Source organism: Onychomys torridus, chromosome 6 (assembly GCF_903995425.1).
Source record: "Onychomys torridus chromosome 6, mOncTor1.1, whole genome shotgun sequence".
NCBI lineage: Eukaryota > Metazoa > Chordata > Mammalia > Rodentia > Cricetidae > Onychomys > Onychomys torridus.
The window spans coordinates 64,730,870-64,750,387 of record NC_050448.1 but is presented as its reverse complement, the minus strand read 5'-3'; the positions used below and the strand labels follow the sequence as shown (position 1 = coordinate 64,750,387).

At 52.8% G+C, this 19,518-nt stretch overlaps 2 protein-coding genes across 19 annotated transcripts in view; one reads left to right on the top strand and one right to left on the bottom strand.

Moving 5' to 3' along the window:
* The first annotated feature begins 240 nt into the window (after positions 1-240).
* Positions 241-10,782, top strand: Lrrc71 (leucine rich repeat containing 71). 7 transcript variants are annotated; one of them, XM_036190151.1, is made up of 15 exons: positions 244-670; positions 3,050-3,199; positions 3,281-3,409; positions 3,557-3,632; positions 3,852-3,929; positions 5,375-5,443; positions 5,602-5,761; positions 5,830-5,913; positions 5,985-6,077; positions 6,833-6,982; positions 7,160-7,253; positions 7,631-7,719; positions 8,731-8,820; positions 9,169-9,293; positions 9,483-9,579. In XM_036190151.1, the coding sequence occupies exons 1-15, from the start codon at positions 511-513 to the stop codon at positions 9,520-9,522; spliced, it is 1,587 nt and encodes a 528-aa protein (XP_036046044.1). In that variant the 5' UTR covers positions 244-510; the 3' UTR covers positions 9,523-9,579. The 7 variants fall into 7 exon arrangements, with proteins under 7 accessions (XP_036046045.1, XP_036046046.1, XP_036046048.1 ...); XM_036190149.1 differs by having other exon boundaries at positions 245-670; positions 8,734-8,845; positions 9,483-10,782; XM_036190148.1 differs by having other exon boundaries at positions 245-670; positions 8,731-8,845; positions 9,483-10,782.
* Arhgef11 (Rho guanine nucleotide exchange factor 11) overlaps positions 10,695-19,518 on the bottom strand; it is a 128,135-nt gene continuing 119,311 nt past the window's right edge. For all 12 annotated transcript variants that reach the window (XM_036190136.1, XM_036190137.1, XM_036190135.1 and 9 more), the window contains 10 exons: positions 19,160-19,327; positions 18,377-18,467; positions 17,678-17,803; positions 17,172-17,233; positions 16,000-16,191; positions 15,370-15,717; positions 14,467-14,595; positions 13,460-13,674; positions 12,974-13,163; positions 10,695-11,694 (listed from right to left, as the gene is read on the bottom strand). In XM_036190136.1, coding sequence (XP_036046029.1) covers positions 11,651-11,694; positions 12,974-13,163; positions 13,460-13,674; positions 14,467-14,595; positions 15,370-15,717; positions 16,000-16,191; positions 17,172-17,233; positions 17,678-17,803; positions 18,377-18,467; positions 19,160-19,327 — 1,565 coding nt within the window. In that variant the 3' untranslated portion in view covers positions 10,695-11,650. The remainder of the gene's footprint in view (positions 11,695-12,973; positions 13,164-13,459; positions 13,675-14,466; positions 14,596-15,369; positions 15,718-15,999; positions 16,192-17,171; positions 17,234-17,677; positions 17,804-18,376; positions 18,468-19,159; positions 19,328-19,518) is intronic.

The window sequence follows — 19,518 nt, the reverse complement described above, 5'->3', positions numbered from 1 at the left end:
TCAAATCATCAGACTGAGCCCCCAGTCCTCCAGTAGGCTGTATAGAGCCGGTAGAGGAGAGAATTCAGTATCAGCCTGAACAGCTTGCTTGGGCCCTTACCACTAGGCACTCTAGAGAATGAACCTGAGCTCCCTTTCTGAATGTTCTCCAACCACTCCCACCTCCCTGCTCAGTGTCGCCCCCACTGCCCACATCTCCGTGAGCAGGGACTGCCCTAGACCCACTCTGCCCTAGACCCGCACGCACCCTAGGCTGCCTGAACCCTTCTGTTCACACTGACCCCAACAGTACCAAACCACGCCCACTCGGCCATCGGGCGCCCATCACGTGCACTCCTTGCCGTTGCTCTGGCCGCAGCGCCACCCAGCCGAGCTCGGTTGTCCTGGAGAGGGACTCGCAGATCCCGCGGTTTCTGGCCAATTGGATCTGGTGAGTGGAGATCTCCAGGGTGAGGCCCACAGAGCCCTGCCCCGTCTTCCCTCTCACTTGGGGGGTCCAGAACCACCAGTATGTCAGCTGAGCCGAGCGCTCCAGGGACCTCACCCAGGACACCGCGTCCTGGGGCCCAGAAGTCATCGGGTGTGATAACCAAGAAGGGGGACCGGGCCGCTAAGGAGAAGCCAGCAACTGCCCTGCCTCCGTTGGGCGAGGAGGAGCCGAAAAATCCCGGTATGCTGGCAAGGCTGGGGTCGGGTTACTCAGAGCCCCAGAGCTTGGCATTATTATTATTATTATTATTATTATTATTATTATTATTTTATTTTATTTTATTTTATTTTATTAAATCAAATCTGGTCTGGAACTTGCTATATAGATTAGGCTGGTCCAGAACTCAGAATTCTATCTCCACTGAGGTCAAAGGTGGATCTCCTCAGGGGTTGGCTTTAAAGAATACACATTTCCCCGGGGATGCTGATACATACACAGTAAGATGGGATAAGAGACGCCAAAGAAGACCGGGGTAAGGGTGGGAAGATCCCATGGTGCGGTGGGAGGGGTCTTGAACAGAGCTCTCTAGATACTCATTTCGCCAACAGTTACTTTTTGAGTATCTGCCCTGTGGCCATGGACACAGTTCTGCTTTGGCATATTTAAAGAAAACCATTCAAGTTAGATGAATAGGGCCATGGCTTTTTTGTTGCGAGTGGCAGAACCCAATTTTCACCAATTAGGCACAAAAGGGAATTTGTCAGAGGGTGTCTTGTTACTAATTTGATGCTTTTGTTACCAAAGAGGGTCAGGACCCTGCTGTCCCTGGAATGGAGATAAAACAACCTGAGGGAAGACTCTGATGGTCCACCCTTTGCCAGGTGCCATGTCCCTGTCCCTACTAGTGGCCAGGGACAGGTAGGTTATGAAGACCTGGACAAAAAGCATCTTTCACAGGGAAGAGAAGACAGGGTTGAGTTCCCTGGGCACACAAAGGGCGCACACTTGTAACCCCAGTACTTAGAAAACTTGGACTATATCCAAAGCAAGGCCGTATCTCCAAGTGACAGGGAACAAGAACACTGGCAGGGCCCAGAGAAGTGAGGAAGGAATCGGAGAGAAGGGCAGCAGGAAGCGGAGCTCTGACTGAGTAGCCTAGTCCAGGGACAGTGGTAGTTGGCACCGGACAGTGAGGGTGCAAGAGGGTGGGGGAGACTCCTGGGAGGTAGAAGTGAGTTGGCGAAGGACTGGAGAGAGAGGGGGTGAGGGGCGCAGCATGACTGAGTCCCAGGTTTCTAGCCTGGGTGGAGATGGACGGGAAGGAAGCTGGAAGGGGGAATATGCAAGGGTGGGCCTGGAGGAGTAAGACTCAGCAGTAACGAGGAGTGGCAGGGGGAAATGGCGTTGGGAACTGCTAGGGCGTTGGGATGTGCAAACCTGAGACTCCCATAGATGGGTCGGAAGTCTGCCTGATGAGATGCAAAGAAGGCTCTGGCAAGGACGGCCTAGGCAGGCTTGGCAGATGCAGGAGAGAACTCAAGGGACCGTGGCCAATGTGGCCAATGTGGAGGGCACAGAGGCTTTTTACGGTTGCCATTGTATGGCCTGGCAGGGGCAGACGTGGGTCTCACATGGGGCAGAGATGCCTGATAGGTGTGTAGATTTAGAGGGAACTCCATCTGATGGCCCATTTCTCACACTGTGAGTGGGGTCATTTAGCATTGGTGTGGGAGTGGAGGACAGGAGTGTGTCCCTTTAGATACTCCCCACAGGGAAGAGAACTGTGAGAGCCTGGGCACGGGCCTGGGAGGGTGCTTTCAGACTTCAGGTGATTTCTACGGATGTTAAAGTTTGAGGGGCTCTGCTCTTGAGAGGTGAGTGATGCCAAGAAGGGTGAGGGGCACACCCAAGAGAGGAGAGGCAGCCTGAGCATGCACAGGACTGTGCAGGGGCCACCCAACCCCCCCCCCCCCCCCCCCCCCCCCGGGTCTCCTACAGTTAAATTGGCAAATTGAACTAACTGGTTGACCATTTCCCATGTGCCCGAGTTCCCACTGGCAGCTGGGTACAGGAGCAAAGCTTGTCTCACCCTGTTCTTCAAAGGGCTTTCTGTGTTATGGAGTCTCTGGGGAACCTGGGACCAGGCTCCCTACTGCACAGACATAGAAGGCCGGGCTCAGCTGACAGTGCCCTCTGCTGGTGGCTGCTGTGGGGTTGTTGGTGGTTGGCAGGAAGTTCCCATTTCCAGGAACCCTCCCTGGGCTACCACGGAGAGAACTGAGAAGAGCAGGGGTCTCTTGGGGGTGTCGGACACCAGCTTTGCAGAGCCTCAGGATAGTAGGCGGTGGGCAAGACTGAATTAACAACTTATCAAGGCAATGGGTATTTTCAGAACCTTTACAAACCCTGGGACACTGACTAGCAAATACTATATGAAAGAAAGTGTTGACAGGTCAGCGGCCCTGCTGGCTAGGCATAGCCCTCTTCTGTGAGCTCTTGCCTTCCTCCAATGTTTTCAGCATGGGTCTTAGCAAAGTAGCTTCCACTTGGGGCTGCTGTGAGCATGGAGGCTCCTGCTGCGCTGAATGCCCGCGGGCTCACTCTGCTGCCGCCCCGCAGAGGAGTACCAGTGCTCTGGGGTCCTGGAGACAGACTTCGCCGAGCTCTGCATACGGTCAGGCTACACAGACTTTCCCAAAGTTGTCACCCGGCCTCGGCCCAACCAGAACTTTGTCCTTTCCGCTTCCATGTCAGAAAAACCCACCCAAGGTGAGCCCTAGCCCGCCCAACTCATTCACTGGGTGGGGTGTGCCACAGCTGTGGATGCCTTCACACTCCCCCATCTTCTAGACGACCAGCGGCTGTCAGCATCCTGCAGCCAGAACAGCCTGGAGAGCAAATACGTGTTCTTCCGGCCCACCATCCAGGTGGAGGTGGAGCAGGAGGACAGCAAGGTGGTGAAAGAGATCTACATCCGAGGTGAGTGCTGCCCTCCCCACCTCTTGCTGCCCCACCCTCCCTCAGCCCTACCCATCCGCCTTGAGTGAGCATCACCTCCCCGGACTGGCTCACAGCAGTTCATATCAGGCCCTTCCCAGGCCTGAGATGCCTTTGGCCTTTCCTTAGGTTGGAAACTTGAGGATCGGATTCTGAGTATTTTCTCCAAATGTCTGCCCTCCCTCAGCCAGCTGCAAGCCATCAAGTGAGAGGCACTGTGGGAGGTCAGCTTCTGGGGGAGGAGGAAAGGGGAGAGAGAGAGAGAGAGAGAGAGAGAGAGAGAGAGAGAGAGAGAGAGAGAGAGAGAGAGAGAGAGAGAAGAGTAAGTTCAGCTAGGGGGTGGTGGTGGAGGGTGTGCCTGGGGGACTGTGGGAAGGGGCTTCCTAATGAGGTGGTGCCCAGCTGTTTCTGTTTCTAAAACCAGCTTGTGGAAGGTGGGGCTGACGGATAAGACCCTGACCTTGTTCATCGCCCTTTTGCCTCTCTGTTCCTCCACACTCAGGTCAGTTGTGGTCAGGCCCCAGTGTCTAAGTGGCCTGGCTGGAGTGTATGAGGCGGAAGCAGTTGCCTGCAGAGTTAGCATTTGTAGGCCTAGGCTGGCATGTGTGGGAATGGGGCTCAGCCCGTGTCTGTTGGGTGGTGGGATCCACACCTGAGACCACTGTTTTAGTCCACATGGCATCCACAGAACCCTCTGAGGTCTAACCCTCTTTCCGCTCCATCAGCCCCACCCACCCCTTAGCGATCACCAGCCCTGTTCAATGTCCCAGTACAGTGAGCAGGAGCGAAGGGCCTAAGGCCCAAGAACAGATACTGCTTTGCAGCAGTGTGGGGATGTGGCTGTGGAGGAATGGCCGGCACAAAAGGGTGTGCTGCCCACCACGTGAGTCTGTGCAGGAAGACCTGCGCTAAGCTAGCCTTCTAGGAATCATGGGGTGGATGGGTAGGAGGCAGAGCCAGGTTTAAGATAGCCTACTACAATTGCAGCTTGCTGTACAAAGGACAAAGCCACCTTAGCTGTCTGCCCCTTTTCAGGTTCCTACAGGCCCCTAGAGTTAACACTCTTGCTTCATAATTAGTGCCCCTCAGTGCTGGCTTTCCTTCTGTGTGTGGGATGGGTGCTCCCCGAGCGCAGGGACTGGATCTTTAGCTGGGAAAGGAGAAACAAACGAGCTAATAGAAAAAGAACTGTGAATTCATTAATGTAAGAACCAGCTACATCAGCATAAGATGATGTAAAATGAATCCTTTATATGAATCAAGGCAGCCCAAAAGGCTGAGCAAGAATTATATACAATGTGAAATATTTGAATAGAGAAATTTCCACCCATTGGTTCCGTTTTCTTAGGACTGTGAGAGACGCTATTGTTTCATAGAGGCTCCTGTAGTGATTTATTACTATGTAACAAAGTAACTCCACAATATAGTGGTTTAAAACATCCAGGAGAGACAGGTGGTGGCACAGGCCTTTGGTCCCAGCACTCGGGAGGCAGAGGCAAGCAGATCTCTGTGAGTTCAAGGCCAGCCTGGTCTATAGTGGGAGTTCCAGGACAGCCAGGGCTACATAGAGAAATCTTGTCTTGAAAACAAAAACAAACAAACAAACAAAAAACACACCGCAAACACACAAAGAACTGTCACTAGTTCTAGCTACACTGCAGAGGACAGGATTCCATGGCACAGGGCTTAAGTACCGAGAAGTAGGACTCAGTGAAGGCCATCTCAGAGACCACTGTACTACAGGTCAGCTCAGGGAACTGGCCCCTCCCATGGTCATGCTTCTGGAATTGGAGTCTGGGGAATTGTCATAGATATACTTCCTATATTGGGTATTGGGGGATATCCTTAGACTCTGTTTTCTAGATGCTCCCCAAAGGTCCACACTTCCCCTCCCCCTTGCACAGCCTCAGTGGTGATTCCTAGACCTCAGACCCCTCTCATTCTCAGGAAGGTATCTCTGGAGGGGAACCCATTACCGGAGCAGTCCTATTACAAGCTCATGGGACTGGACAGCACGTGAGACTCCTTGGCTTCACTTTCCTTTCTTGGCTTACCCCCACTTGAGGTTATCTTTAGTCCTTACCTCTCCCAGGCACCTTTAATCCCCGCCCCTCCACCTATAGATCAGATAGAAGCAAGCCCAGTACCGCTGGTCCTCTCTGCCCCTGTCCCAGGATCTCTCACTTATCTCTGAGGAACAACAGCATCGATGACCATGGGGCGCAGCTCCTAGGCCAGGCGCTGTCCACACTGCACAACAGCAACCGGACCCTTGTTTCACTGAACCTGGGATTCAACCACATCGGGGACGAGGGAGCGGGCTACATCGCAGATGTGCGTGCTGTGGCAGGACGGCTTGGGGATGCTGGCTTGCCCTTGGCTTACAGAGCTCTGTTCTCCAGGGCCTGAGACTGAATCGCTCTCTTCTCTGGTTGTCTCTGGCGCACAACCGTATTCAAGACAAGGGTGCACTGAAGCTGGCTGAGGTAGGTTTGCACGCTGGAGGGGCAGGGGCTCTGATGCAGGCCTCTAATGTGGGGAGCTGGCCTTGCCTCAGGTCCTGCGCCCTTTTGAGCTGACCCACACGGAGGTGGTGGAGCGGCGGCGCCTGCTCTTGGAGAAAGGAACGCAGGAGCGGTCGTCACGATCGGTGAGGAGTGGCCTGGTTCCAGGAAGGGTGCTTTTCTGCCCACTGCCCATGACTCTAATTCCCTCCATCCTCTTGCCCTTCTGGATTCTGGAGACCCCGCGCCTGCCAACCCCAACTTGGCACTCTAACTACACAGCCACTCTGGCAGTTAGAATGCAGTTAAAAGATACTATTCAGACCACTTGGGCTTGAAATCCTCCCTACCACGACACCAGTTTCTGATCTTGAATTCACTGCTTACCTTCCGAGTCTGATTTTTCTCAACTAGGCCGGGTAACTGTTACTTTCTTCACAGAATTGAGATGATTAAATGAGTTACTGTAAAGCATTTGGAATACTGCCTAGAACTTAGCTCAACAAAAGCTGCTGGCTGGGCATAATGCAAGCCTTGTCAGCAAGGAGGCAGATGAAAGATGAGTTCAAGGATAGCCTGAGCCACAGAGTAAGACCCTGGCTCAATAAAGCCAAGGTCAGAGGTATAGTATAGTGTACAGAGTGCTTGCCTACCACACACAGGCACTGGGTTTGATCCCCAGCCCTGCAACAAATAACAACAAAAATAAATAAATCCAAAGTGAGCTATTTCCCTTCCTGTGATGAAAACCTGAGCCTCCAGCTCATTCTCATCCATTTCTGGGCTCCTCCTTGCCAACAGCAGTTCTGTCCCAGACCAATGGATAGGCAGGGAGGTGGGGAAGGGAAAGGATCTAGTTACTTCTCTGCACCCCGCCCCCCAATTCCATTTGTGAATACAGCCTTCCTCCTCACGACATGGAGACTCCAAAACAGAACGTGAGAAGTCTCAGACGACGGGGATCAGCAATGTTACTTCGGTGGACAAGCCAGAAAAGATGCAGACATTAAAAACACCCAAGGGTCTGGGCAAGAAAAAGGAGAAGTCTGGGGTAGGTGTGCTGGGTGAAAGGGAACCTTGGCCCTGAATGGGCAGGGGAGGAGTTTCCATGGAACACAGGGTGGTAGGAAGAGAGGCATATGGATTTGGCCTTTGAAGGTGTCTCTCAGGCTTAGCCTTTATATACTCTCCCTGTGTCTCCCATTATGTCTTCTCACATCCTTCCTAGGAAGTTGTAAAGAAGGAAGAGAAGTCGGGCCCCGGGCAGTCCCCTACACAAGGAACCCCTAAGAAAGAAGATGCCACAAAGGCAGGCAAGGGGAGTAAGTGTGAATGCCCACCCTTCTGTGGGAATCTCCCCACCCGGAAGAGCATTGGGCAGCATGCAGGAGCCTGGTTTTGTCTGCTGGGAGCTGTTCTCTCACATCTCTCCCCAGGCCCGGTTTATTCCTCACCTTGAAATGATGGGTGACCCTCCACTTGGCCTAGACATTGTGACCCACTACCCTATCTTTCAGGACTAGGCTTCTATGGCTATCCTCAGAAAAGGAATCCATCCAGCTAGACGGGAGCTCACTGCCAATGTTCCTATGTTCCCCCCAAGTTCAGGGACTCTGCCTTACCAAGCTCCTTTCTCTGGGGAGTTTGGGTGGTGTCAGGGGATCTGCTCTGTGCATTCTGGCTCCTCTTCTGGTCCCAGAGGTAACCATCCCTGAGCAGAAGATGAGCAAGGGCAAAGGGATGAAGACGGGGAGCAAAGAGAAGCGCAGCACCTTCCTCGAGTCAGAGGTGAGTGACACTCAGAACGTGCTGCCCCAATCTCTCTGCCGGCTCCAGCTGACAGGAATCCTGTCTGATCTGCACTTACTGTGGAGATGATGCTCACAACTCCCTGTTCCTCTTGCCAGGTGGCAGGTCCCTTTACCTCAATGTCTAGAAGGCCCACTTTGGGTCTGCTCTACCACCGAGGCTCTGTTCTCTGAGTCTTGAGCTCACCACTAGCCCCTCCAACATTGCAAAGGGACAGAGGGTGCTTTTGCCCCTCAGGTGCTCCCCAAGGTACTTTGTCACCACATTGCTCCATGCAGCACCCACTTCAGACCCCCCCCCCCCTTTGCTGCTGGATCCCCTTTCATGCTTTGTGTGTGACTCCGCCTTCCTTAGGAAGCCTTCCTGGGCCACCTACTTCCTGATTCCCAGTTCTCTGGCTGTCCATCCCATCATCCTGTCATCTCTGTCCTCTCCACGACTCCACAACCCTGTCACGCACTACCGGGAGAGCCCTGTCCTTTTAAGAGTCTCTCCTGGTACCCAAGACAAGCTCTGGCAGAAGTCAGATGGGAGGAGGATGGCTTTTTACACCCCACATCGTAGTCTCTGCCTTGACATGGGCAGACTGCTCCTTCTCACCAGGACCGTCAGTTTTCCAACCGCTCTTTAATGGAAGGGTTACCAATCCTATTTCAAACCCCAGGCCCGTGTGGACTCAAGCTCCAGGGTCTTTGCACCTGCTATGCTCCTTGCTTGGGGGAACCTACCCTCTTCATCTGAATGTCTGCACACCTTCAACTTTCACTCTCCGGCTGCCTCTCAAGGGCCCTGCCACACCACATTCTTGTTTAATCCTCTGGCTCCCCACATCAAGGAACTTTTTGAGGATATGGGCTTATTTATCTTTGTTTCTCCAGCACCTAGGACAGCCTGAATTATAACCAGCACTCAAAAACTGTATGTTGAATGAATGAATGAATGACCTGTTGACCAGCTCCCTTCTCTGCTGCAATTAGTATTCTGCTTTAGCAGCTTGTTGTTGAAGCTACAGAGATGGTTAACCCTCTCCTGGAGCCCGTGGAGCACCGAGATGGGAAGGTTTTCATGCCTGGGAACAAGGTCCTTTTGCACCTCAACCTCCTCCGTATGTTTTCGAGCCTTACCTGCCCTTACCATGGGACTACCCAGGCTCCATCCTGCTAAGGAGTGCCACCATAGCATGGACTGTACTTGATTCTCAAACAGCTGAGCATCGTTTTGTCAGACCCATGGGGCTGGAGCTGAGAGGCAGTGCTGGGTCAGGGAGGATCCAGGGCAGCAGTAGGATAGCTGGGTGGGAAGGGGAAGTGAGGGAAGGTGGGAAGCAGAGAGAATGGGGTGGGGGCCAGTTAAAAAGTCAGTCCTGCCTGGTGAGCCAGGGGGATGGGGAGCCAGGCTGCCAGATGCCACTTCCATGCGTCCTCTCAGGAAACCGAATCACAGAGGTGGGGCTGGAAGGCTTCCTCACTGCTGTGCAGTACCAGGTCCAGGTCTCCAAGCCCAGGACTTCTTCGTCCAAGGGCCCCTTGGGGCTGCTGTGGCTGTCCCTGGAGGTGAGTGCCTAGCCCATTTCCAGAAGGTCTCATTGTCCCAATCCTGTTTGAAGGCAGCAACCTTCGTTTTCTGTAGTTAGCAACGGCATGACTGCCTTCCTCTGCTCACCAGCCCTAACACCATCCAGGGCATTGTTTTCTCCCAAAGACAAATCTTCAATCCTGCTAATGTTCCTTTTTGCCTTTCAGAAAAACTGCTTTGACCTGCAGTGTCCAACATACACCATGATTCAGGAACTGATGCTGCCAAGGGACCCTGTGAAGGCCAAGGTCAGGGAGGAGGAGGCCACAGCTACCTAGGCCTCCCACGGGCAGCCCCATGTCCTTGGGAGATGTCACGGACCAATAACAGTCTGTTGCTGTGCTATTCTGAAAATCACTCCAGAACTGTTTGGAACATTTAGGCTCTTGTGTCTGTTCATGCTGCCTGGCTAGACGCGGCAGAGTGGTGCCCTGAATCACACCATGTCTCTGTTTGGGGATGAACTGAGTTCCTGGCTACAAAGCCAGGGCCCTTGCTCTACCTCCTGGGTGTCCCAGTGGCACCTCCCAGACCATCTCTGCCAGCATACACTCAGCCTTAGGATGATGCGGGTCCATCAGCACAATTGATGGAGGGAGTAAGCTTGGAACGATCATCTCCCAGCATTCCATGCTGCTTATCTCCAACCCATGTTGCCTGGCTTGTGAGAGGCCAGGGAGAGGGTACTGTATTCATATATGACTGGCAAAGGCCAAACATTAGGCACAGCAGGTCAGCAACTTGAAATCATGGACATGTAGAGTTGGGGCTGCCAGGCTGTCTCCACTAAATTTTGGAGAGCCCATGTCAACCTACAGGGTAAAAGGACACTGCCCTCATCTCTAGCCCCTCTGCCTACCAGAGCTCCATCTTCAGCACTGGCTGCCCCAGCACTGGCTGCAGGGATATCTCCCAGTGCTCTGAGTCCCAACACTGTCAAGGAGCACCATGATCATTCATTACGGCTTCTCCAGTTACATCTGCCAGGTCCTCTAAAGCTCTGTCTTCAGCCCTACACTTCATCAACAGCCATGGCTAATTGTGATACACGGCTGTATCTGAGGCACTGTTGGAGCCTGTGGGAGGAAGGCCAGGGAGGAAGGAGAGGTATGGGGGCAGTGAGGTGAACTTTCTTTATGTTTTACAGCTGAGGGTAGGTCTTGAGATCTCTGTTCCTTTGTGTGAAGTAACCACACTATCTGTTTTGGGCCAGGGTCACTTGCCCAACCTCTTCTGAGAAGGCACACACCTGAAACTTTGGGAGAGGTGGGGGACTTGGTGTGGGATGCATGGCAGGGGCTCTCCTGGTTCCCTCTGTCCATTCTTGACCAGTCACGACCAGCATCCTGTATCAGTCTAAGAATCATACAACCACGATGGAAGAATATTTAACTTTTCTTTAAAAAAATCTTAACCATGAAAGGAGGAAAATAAGAGTATACATTATTTTAACAGCAAAACAGTCATTTCCATATCTCTATTTTATATATTATATATATTTATATATATGTATATATACACCTAGCACAGTGTGTATGTTCATCAGTGGGGAGGTGAGTGGGACATGGTGAACCCCTGGGGAAGGTCCTGAAGTAACTCAGGGACTCTGCTCTCTTCGGGTCTGTTTGAGTTTCGTACCTGCTGTATTTGCCTCTAGAGGCAAGTAGGGAAGGGGTGGGCAGGGGTCAGGCAAGCTGCTTCCCCACAGGCTTGTCTGACAATGAGAAGGCCTGGGCTTCAGAGGAGGCCCGGAGCTTGACAGGGCTGGAGTCTGGGACACAGTCACCACCCCCGCGGGGCTGCTGACTGGCTCTCATCTTAGCTGTCTCTGACTGGTTGAGCATGCCAAGGACAGAAAAATGGCTACGTTATTTACAACGGCTAAAATGCACCTACAATAGACATATTTATAGGAAACTAAAGGGACAGAGAGGAGAGCCAGGCACGCAGCTGTCTCGGGCCTCGGAAGAAGGAGAGGAAAAAAGTGCATTTACACAAAAGCCTCCTCCTTTGACCTGCACACCTGAGGGTACTATGCACTCAAGCACACCCCACATATGCATGGAGCTATGTGGGGTGAAGGGGCAGATCACTGTAGGAGGCCTTTCTGTGGTGGTCAGCATGCTTAGGAGATGAAAACCATGGAGACTTGGCTAATAGGAAGAGACACTGAGACTGGACTCTGTCCAATGTGAACAGACCAAGCAACAGGCAGGTCTCTCCCTGGGCCTCTGCAGCATCTTTCAAGGGGAGGCTTGGGTCTCCTAGTGTTATGCTCTGGCTCAGGCCAGACTCTGGCAGAGTGGAGAAGCCGAGGCTCTGGTTGTCTGGATGGCTATGGTCCTGGTGATGCAGCTCTATCTGTGGCACTGTCGGAGCCTGTGGGAGGAAGGCGAGGGTTGAGAAGCTGGCTAGGTTTGTGATGTTCTGTCTCAAGTCCCTGGCTTACTCTTCAACACCAGCTATCGGTGACAGAGCTTTCTTCTCCAGAAACTCTCCTATATTTGTATGAGAACCATTTTACTTATGTGTATGGAGTATGTGTGGAAGTTGGACTACTTGAGGAATAATCAGTTCTCTCCTTGTACCGTGTGAGTCCTGGGGCTTGAACTCAGATGGTCAGGCTTGGTGGCAAATGCCTTTCAACACGGAGCCACCTTGTCAGTCCAATCCTTGGTTCTTGTGGGACTTTAGCAGGTCCATGAGAACTCCACTTCTGTATGGCCTCCAAACCAAGACAGGTAAGTGTTTTAACTTAAGTCAGGCCATGGCAGTGGCCTTCCCTCCTAAACCAGATTTGAGCCACTGAGAACCTGCAGCAGAGGTAAAATCAGGCCCTCCTGGTGCATGACTGCCTCAACATAAAAAGGGTTCTGGGGGCTGGAGAGGTGGCTCAGCAGTTAAGAACACTGGCTGACCTTTCAGAGGACCCAGGTTCAATTCCCATCACCCACATGGCAGCTCACAACCATCTGTAACTCCAGTTCCATGGTATTAAAGTCATCTTGGCCTTTTTAGGCACTGCATGTACGTGGTATACAGATTTACATGCAAATTATTCACACACACTTAAAGGATTTTAAAAGAGGGTTCTGTTCTGGTCCCTATTTTGAGGGAGCCTGTGTGGCTTCCCTAAAAAGACCCCTTTCTGGGGCTTGAGAGAGAGCTCAGTGGCTAGGCACTGCCATGCAAACTTGAGGACTGGAGACTGGATCCCCAGAATCTATGTAAACCTGGATGTAGGAGTGTGGATCTGTAGCCCCAGGTCTATGGCAACAGGGACAGTGGACAGGAGAACCCCCAAGACACTTACGGGCCAGCGAGCCTGGCTTATCCAGTGGTGAACACAGACCCTGCCTCAGGGAACAGACAGCTGAGGTGGTTCTCTGACACCCCCCATCTCTTTTCTCACTATGCAGTCCTGGCTGGCCAGGAACTATATAGTCCAGGCTGACCTTCAACACACAGAAATCCAGCTGCCTCTGCTTCCTGAGTGCAGGGATTAAAGGTGTATCCCATTATGTCTGGTAAAGATCCCTTTCTGAAGCTGAGGGAATGTGTTGGTTACACCTTGAGGGGAAAGAGTCATGGGTCCACCCTTCACTGCTTGGTTATGCATTCTCTCAAGGTGGCACATGCAGGAATTGGCTTCACTCACCTTCTTCAGGGACGGACCCCTGTTCCTGACTGGTTTGGGAGTCAGAGGCCAGGGCTTCCTTGGCTGGAGGAGAGAGAGAGTGGTCTGTCCATCTGGCTGTCTCTGTGTGAAAACTGCCCACAGGAGTGGTCCCACCAGATGACTCTCCTCCAAGGGACTTGAGAAGCTCTCTATGGGCCAGCTCCATGTCCTGGAAGAGTTGTAGGAGGTGTGGTTGAGTCCCAGAGCTAAGGCTCAGAGGGTGTGGCAGGGTAAGCTGAAGATGAAGGTGGCCTAGGAGTCCAGTGAAGACACGCACTTCCGGAGTTGGGGATGTAACTTAATGATGGAATGTTTGTCTAGCATATAGGAAGCCCTAGGCTCAATTCCATACACATTGATGTATATATGCATAGCTATACACACCCTAAAACACTTATGTAAATATATAACTGTCCTGGGTAATGGACGGAGGAAGGCTTTCTGACCCAAGGCCATGTTCCTTACCTTGAGTCTGTGAAGTTTGATGGTAAGCTGCTCAATGGTATGGAAGATCACACCCACATCCCTGAGGACCAGGTTGGGGGGAGAACAGCTGGAACACATTGGATCTCCAATGCCCCTCCTCTGGTGCTGAGGCTGTGAGGGACCTAGGGGTATCCCGGTAGGTTCAGTGCTGGAGTCCAGAGGTCCTGCTGGCATGCTGACGTAAAAACAGTTCCCTGTACCGATGGCAAGAGAAAGAACTTAGACCAGCAGAGATGCCCAAGTCATTCTCCCACACCCTGAGTGTACCCTGTGACAGAGCAGGCCAGCGAGGCTTCTACAGAGAACCTAGCGCATGCAGGCCATGCTGCCCACCAGCTCCCAGAGGCCCTTTTCTCTTTAGGTGGCAACGGCTCTCAGGCTGGCCACCTGCCAGGGGAAGGTGCTCAGGGAAGGAGGGGTAGGATGGAGGTGTCATGAAAGGGAGGGGCAAGAGGTTTAGGCCCCTCTGGAAAGCAGCAGACAGCAGTATTTCGATGGTCTCAGTTCACATTCTACTGATGCACATAACACTGCCCTATATGTCGCCACCCTAGAAACATGGTGATGGGGGGCCAGAGAGAGCTGGCAGAAGTCAAGGGTCACTGCAGAGCCCGCCATGGAGGAACACAGGAACCTGCAAAGCCATGCAAGGCTGTTCTCATCACGGTGCTAGGGCAGTGGACAGGGTTGGGAAATGGTTGATCAGGACGCCAGGCTAAGTACACTGGAGTGTGGGCACTGGCCAGGTTCTTGCTTTCTTCCAGACCTGAGCATAGGCTGAAAGCTCTGAAATGGGTCTCTGCATCTCCCAGTGAGTGGATTCTCAGAGCTGGAGGTGCAGGTCTCCTTCCTGTCCCTGGGCTCCTGTGCTACTTCCCAGCCATCTCAGACAGCTCAGGGAGCACAGAGAACGTTTGTGGGTAAAGAACCCACGGAACCCCTGCTATAGCCTGGCCTGGCTTGGGCTTCAAGGAGAAGTTGATTACCCGTAGCCTGTGCTCCGCCTTCCACTTCAGATAGCTCAGATTCTGACTGGCCACTCTCTGGTCGTGCAGGGGTAACTTTGCTGCCCGCCACCTTGGCTGCAGCAACACCACCACCAGGGGGAAGAGAGACTGAGAGACAAGGTGGGGGAGGAGGGAGAGAGCGTGAGGGAGAGGGAGAAAGAAGTGGACATGTCGGAGATAACAAGAACAAAGGAAGAAAAGAACAAAGTGAGTACAAGATCATACATGGCCATGTCCCAGGAGCTGCAGAGAACATTCCACCAAGTCACCTTGGGAGAGCGGAAGCAGGTCAGTTTCCAGAAGCCCAGGAGAGGCAGCCTTTGGCCAACAGAGCAGGGGCAGCAAAGGCACAAGGGACTGATGTCAGACAACCCTCTCAGCCTCCATAGCCTTACTGGTCTATTCAAACCTGGCTGGTTGTCACAGAGCAGCCCACAGTGTTCCCAACTTGGGATAGCCTCTACCACTCTGTGCACTTGCTCCCAGAGCAGCCCCCAAGGTCTTCCCACTTTCTGGAATATAGGCTATAGGCCTTTGCCCTCATCTTTCTAAGCCCAAGTGTCCTGGGAAGAAAAGTGACATGTTTTTCTTTAGACTGCATAATCAGTGAAGAATAGTAAAAAACCTTTACTGGAAGTTGATCCGTGCTGGCTGAGGAGGGAGGTAGAAAATGTTCTATATCACAGAAGGAAAATGAGATATGCTTTGAGCCTCGCCTGTCTGACCCCAAAGTCTCTTCCCATCAGCATGTCTTCTTCCCCAGGTCCTACAGCCAGTCTGCTCACACAGTACCCAGGAGAAAGATGGGAAAAGAAGGGTCTGCCTGCAACACTCACCTCCACCCCAGGAAAGTGTGAACACAATTGACACAACATATTTTACCTTTTCTTACAACTTTGTAACTTCCTGCTGGTCCTGTGCTTGAAGCCTCTTCAGCTGGATTCCTAGCCAGCTCAGGAGAGTCCCAGATGCCAGAATTTCTGGTCCTTGGGGGCAGGCGTGCCAGAGACCAGAGAGCCACATCCTCCTCCTCCTCCTCCGGCCTCAGAAGCTGGGTGTTGTCACCTATAGTCAGAGCCTGCCCTGGGGATCCTGGGTCCCAGGGGTGAGAGGTGATGCTGGTGATGGAGGGGGTGGGTGTGAGGTCATCCTCAGGCTCGCCAGCAGCCTGAGTCTTCGCAGTAGGACCGGGCAGCAGGCTCCACAGGATCAGGTGCCGCAAGTTCTCCACTGCAGGAAAGACAGAGTGATGGCCTCCCTAGTGAAGGACTGCACACAGCCGAGGAATGGGAAAGCTCAGGGGAGATGAGGGGACATTGCTCCTGCCACCACTAACACAGGCAATCTGCTGCAGTCTAAGGGTGGAGCTGGTGGGTTTCTGGCCAAATAGCTGGTGTTCTTGCATCCGGCTCCCCTGGAGTGTAACTAGTGAGAACCTTTGAGTAGTAGAAGTTGAAATTCATACATGCTCTGCTACTGGGATACCAGGGGCCAGTGACAGGGTCTACTTGCCATCCTCCAGGGCAGCATCAGCAAGTCCCTCCATGAGGAGAGGGTCTGCAAGGGCAAGAAGGACAGGGTCCCTTGTCCTGATGCCTCTGTTTTCGCCATCCAGGGAGGGGGAAGGGTGAGGCAGGGCTCTCAGATCCTCTGCACCCTCCTCCTGCTCAGGCTCTTCTTGAAGTCTCTGCTGGGGTCCAGGGCCTGTGTTGGATGAGTGTGTTAGGGCGTGGGAGAGTAGAAGCATGAGGTGGCCCCATGTCCAGCTGCGGACCCAGTGCTGCGGAACACTGGTCGGTAAGCTCTATGGAAATTCACGGAGCACCTCCTGTGGCCACCACCACACCAGACCCCTGTCAGACCAGCAGACAAATAAAGACTCGTGCCTGGGGTGGAGCCTCACGGTCTTAGTGGAGGGACTCAGGGAACCGGGCATTTGTCAGAAGGCGGTGAGTATTACGGGAAGAGGACAGACAAGATCGGGGCATGGGAATTAGCAGTGCTGGCTGCACCATGAACTGACACACCAGCACAGCTGCTGGACAGAGCTATGCAGGACACGTGGGACAGAGGAAGACTTCTAAGCAAAAGGAAACACAGTGACAAAGGCTGGGAACTCTACATCTTTCTTCACATGCAAGATCTGAAGTGATTTAAAAACAAACAAAAAAAACCTAAGAGAAGTTACCTGAAAACTGTTTCTACATCCCATCCCAAAAATGCTGTCTTAGCTCCTTGTTACCCACTCTTCTTGCTCTGTCCGCAGCAGGCAGGGCCTTTCTCCTGCTAACCCGTCACCCACAGAGGCAGTGGGGCCAGTCAAGCTGTCCGTTTCTTCCCCTGGTCTCCCCTGTCCCGTTTCTTCTCTACTCATTTTATCAAATGGTACCCCGCTCATGCCTCTGGCCTCATGGACTCTCCTATCACCTGACACATTAATCTGACCCATACCTACAAGAAGAAAAAAATGGAGCCGGGCGGTGGTGGCGCACTCCTTTAATCCCAGCACTCAGGAGACAGAGCCAGGCGGATCTCTGTGAGTTCGAGGCCAGCCTGGGCTACCAAGTGAGTTCTAGGAAAGGCGCAAAGCTTCACAGAGAAACCCTGTCTGGAAAAAACAAAAACAAAACAAGACAAACAAAAAAAAGGACTATGGTCTCCCACAAGAAGGTGAGCAGCCTTACCTCCAGACAGTTCCTTGGGTTCTGGTTCCGTGTGGTAAACTTCCGAGTCATTTATTTCTACCCTGAGGGAAGAAACCCACCTGGTGTTAATTTCTAGCTCTGCTAGCCTGGTCAAGGTGTCATGAAATCCAGACTGGTTCCCTCACATCTTTCATAGGCAATGATGGAGCATGGTGCAAGGAAGGAGCCGGGCCTCATGACCTGAATGGTAAGCACTGGCTGGCAGAGCAGCAGGTGGGCGTTGGCCTAGCTTCTCTGGCTGCATTCTATACCACACCCTGCAGTCTGCGTTATATCCAAGTGGGAGGTAGTGGTGAGGGCAGGGAGGTCAGAAGGCCAAGAAAGCAGCAGAGGCCTGTTCGTCTGTCTGTCAGAGCCTGGGGCTGTTTCCCAGTGGGATCTCCCCGTGGAGGCTGTCTACCCTAGTGAGGAAAGGCTGAGAGGCATCAAGGAAGAGGCAGGCTGGATGGGGGATGGTGTTGGGACTGGAAAGCTAAGCACCTCACCTGCTATTGGGGGAGCCCTGGTAGGTTGGCTCCTGGGATCCTGGTGGTGAGGGATGGATGGGTGTTGGGGCAGCTCCAGGGTGCTTGGTGGCATTCTGCACAGCCTCTTCTAAGAGCTCCATCCATCTGTTGCTCAGCAGAAACATAAGGACAGCGGTGAGAATAAGGCCAGGAACACTCCCTGTCCTCTGTGGACCCCACTGCCAAAACTTTCAAAGCCCTCTCCACATCCTGTCTTAAGGACCCTTTACGAGGCAGGTCTCTATCTCCATCAACACTTCTCACTGGCTAGTCCCCTGGGTTTGTACGACTCATAGCTACCATAACACTTTGATAGGCCCCACTCCCCACTTCCAAAAGAACACTCTACAGATGAAAACCCAGAGGGGAAGAAGCTGTCTGATTTAACCTGTCTCAGCCCATTGTGCCAGGCCGGCCACCTCTGGCAGTCAGTGTTGGGAAGAGTCAGGGCCTGGATTATACATGGATTATTTGCTGTGCTTGGCCCAGGCCTGGTGATGTCCTGGGGTGATGACCTCTGCTGCTCTGTACCTATGTTGTCTCCTAACTTCTCTTCTTAGTCCTCCACCCAGGAACAGCTCCGGGGCCCAGCCCTGGGCTCACTGTTCAGATCCTCCTGCACACCACTCTGGTTCCAAGGGGACAGAAGTTACATGGGACCCCGCAATCAATTCTCACATATTCTTGTCTGATGATGTCAATGCAACCAGCTCATAGATCTGGGGAGGGCCCAGTTCAGAGGTGCAGATGATGAAGAAGGCTCGTTTGTCTGGGTGAGGAAAGGAAGGCAGAAAGTCTACACTGAGCATGGCAGACATGGGCCCCAAGCTGAAGAAAACCTATGAGATACAGCTGGATCATCAGAATCAATTGGTACTCCCCAACAAAAGACACAGGCAATTATGGGTCCCCAACAACATCTGTCAGTCATTCCGACTTCCCTCTTGCTCCACTAACTGAGGGCTGATGTGCTTAGGGCTTACCGAATCTTTTCATGTCTACCCCATCCTTTTGGAGCTGCTTAGGGAGGTCAGGTGTCATAGATGAAGGTGACCCCAGAGAATGTGGTTGTTGACTCCTGCCCTTTCTCACTGTTTCATACTTTGCCCTGCAACCTCAAATCCTGGACTTGGGCCTGTGCGGTTTCTTTCCAAACCCTGCTTGGCCCAAGGCATTCTTGCAACAAGACCTGTCCTATTCTTTATGCTGACTCCCATTTCCTCCATTCTTGCTTTGATGTTGTCAGCCCCACCCAGGGCACCCATCCCGTCCATCATGGTCCTTTAAGGTTGACCACCCCTGCATCAGGCTGTCTGTCCATCTTCACCTTGGTCCCTTATCCACCCCTTACCCTGCCCATCTTGGACCACATCTCCTGCTCAGACTGGGTCAGGATAGGAAAGGAACACAGGCCATTAAGTCTTGTAGAGCCCCAGGCTTGCTGGCTCATCTCATGGGTACCTGTGGCCACGGAGCGGATGAGCACAGCGTTGAGCTTTAGCACAGGGCTGAAGGTCTGCTTGCTGTCTGAGGAGCCCGCGGCTGTCTTGCTGTGGCACTTAAGCAGCAGCCTCTCCTCTTGTCTCTGCAGCAGCACTAGCAGGTCCTCCAGTAACAGCACCTGGAGGTCTGGCAATGAAGACAATCCCTGTTGCTCACTCACCCAGAGGCTAGTAGATGCCCATGCCCAGGACTAGGAGGCCATAGGAATCCAGTGACTCCAACTCTGTTGTCTCTATGTCCTCCCTTCCCACATGGTGCACAATGCCATCCTAGCTGCACTATGTATGCCTCCCCAGCATCCCACTATCCTGTAGAGC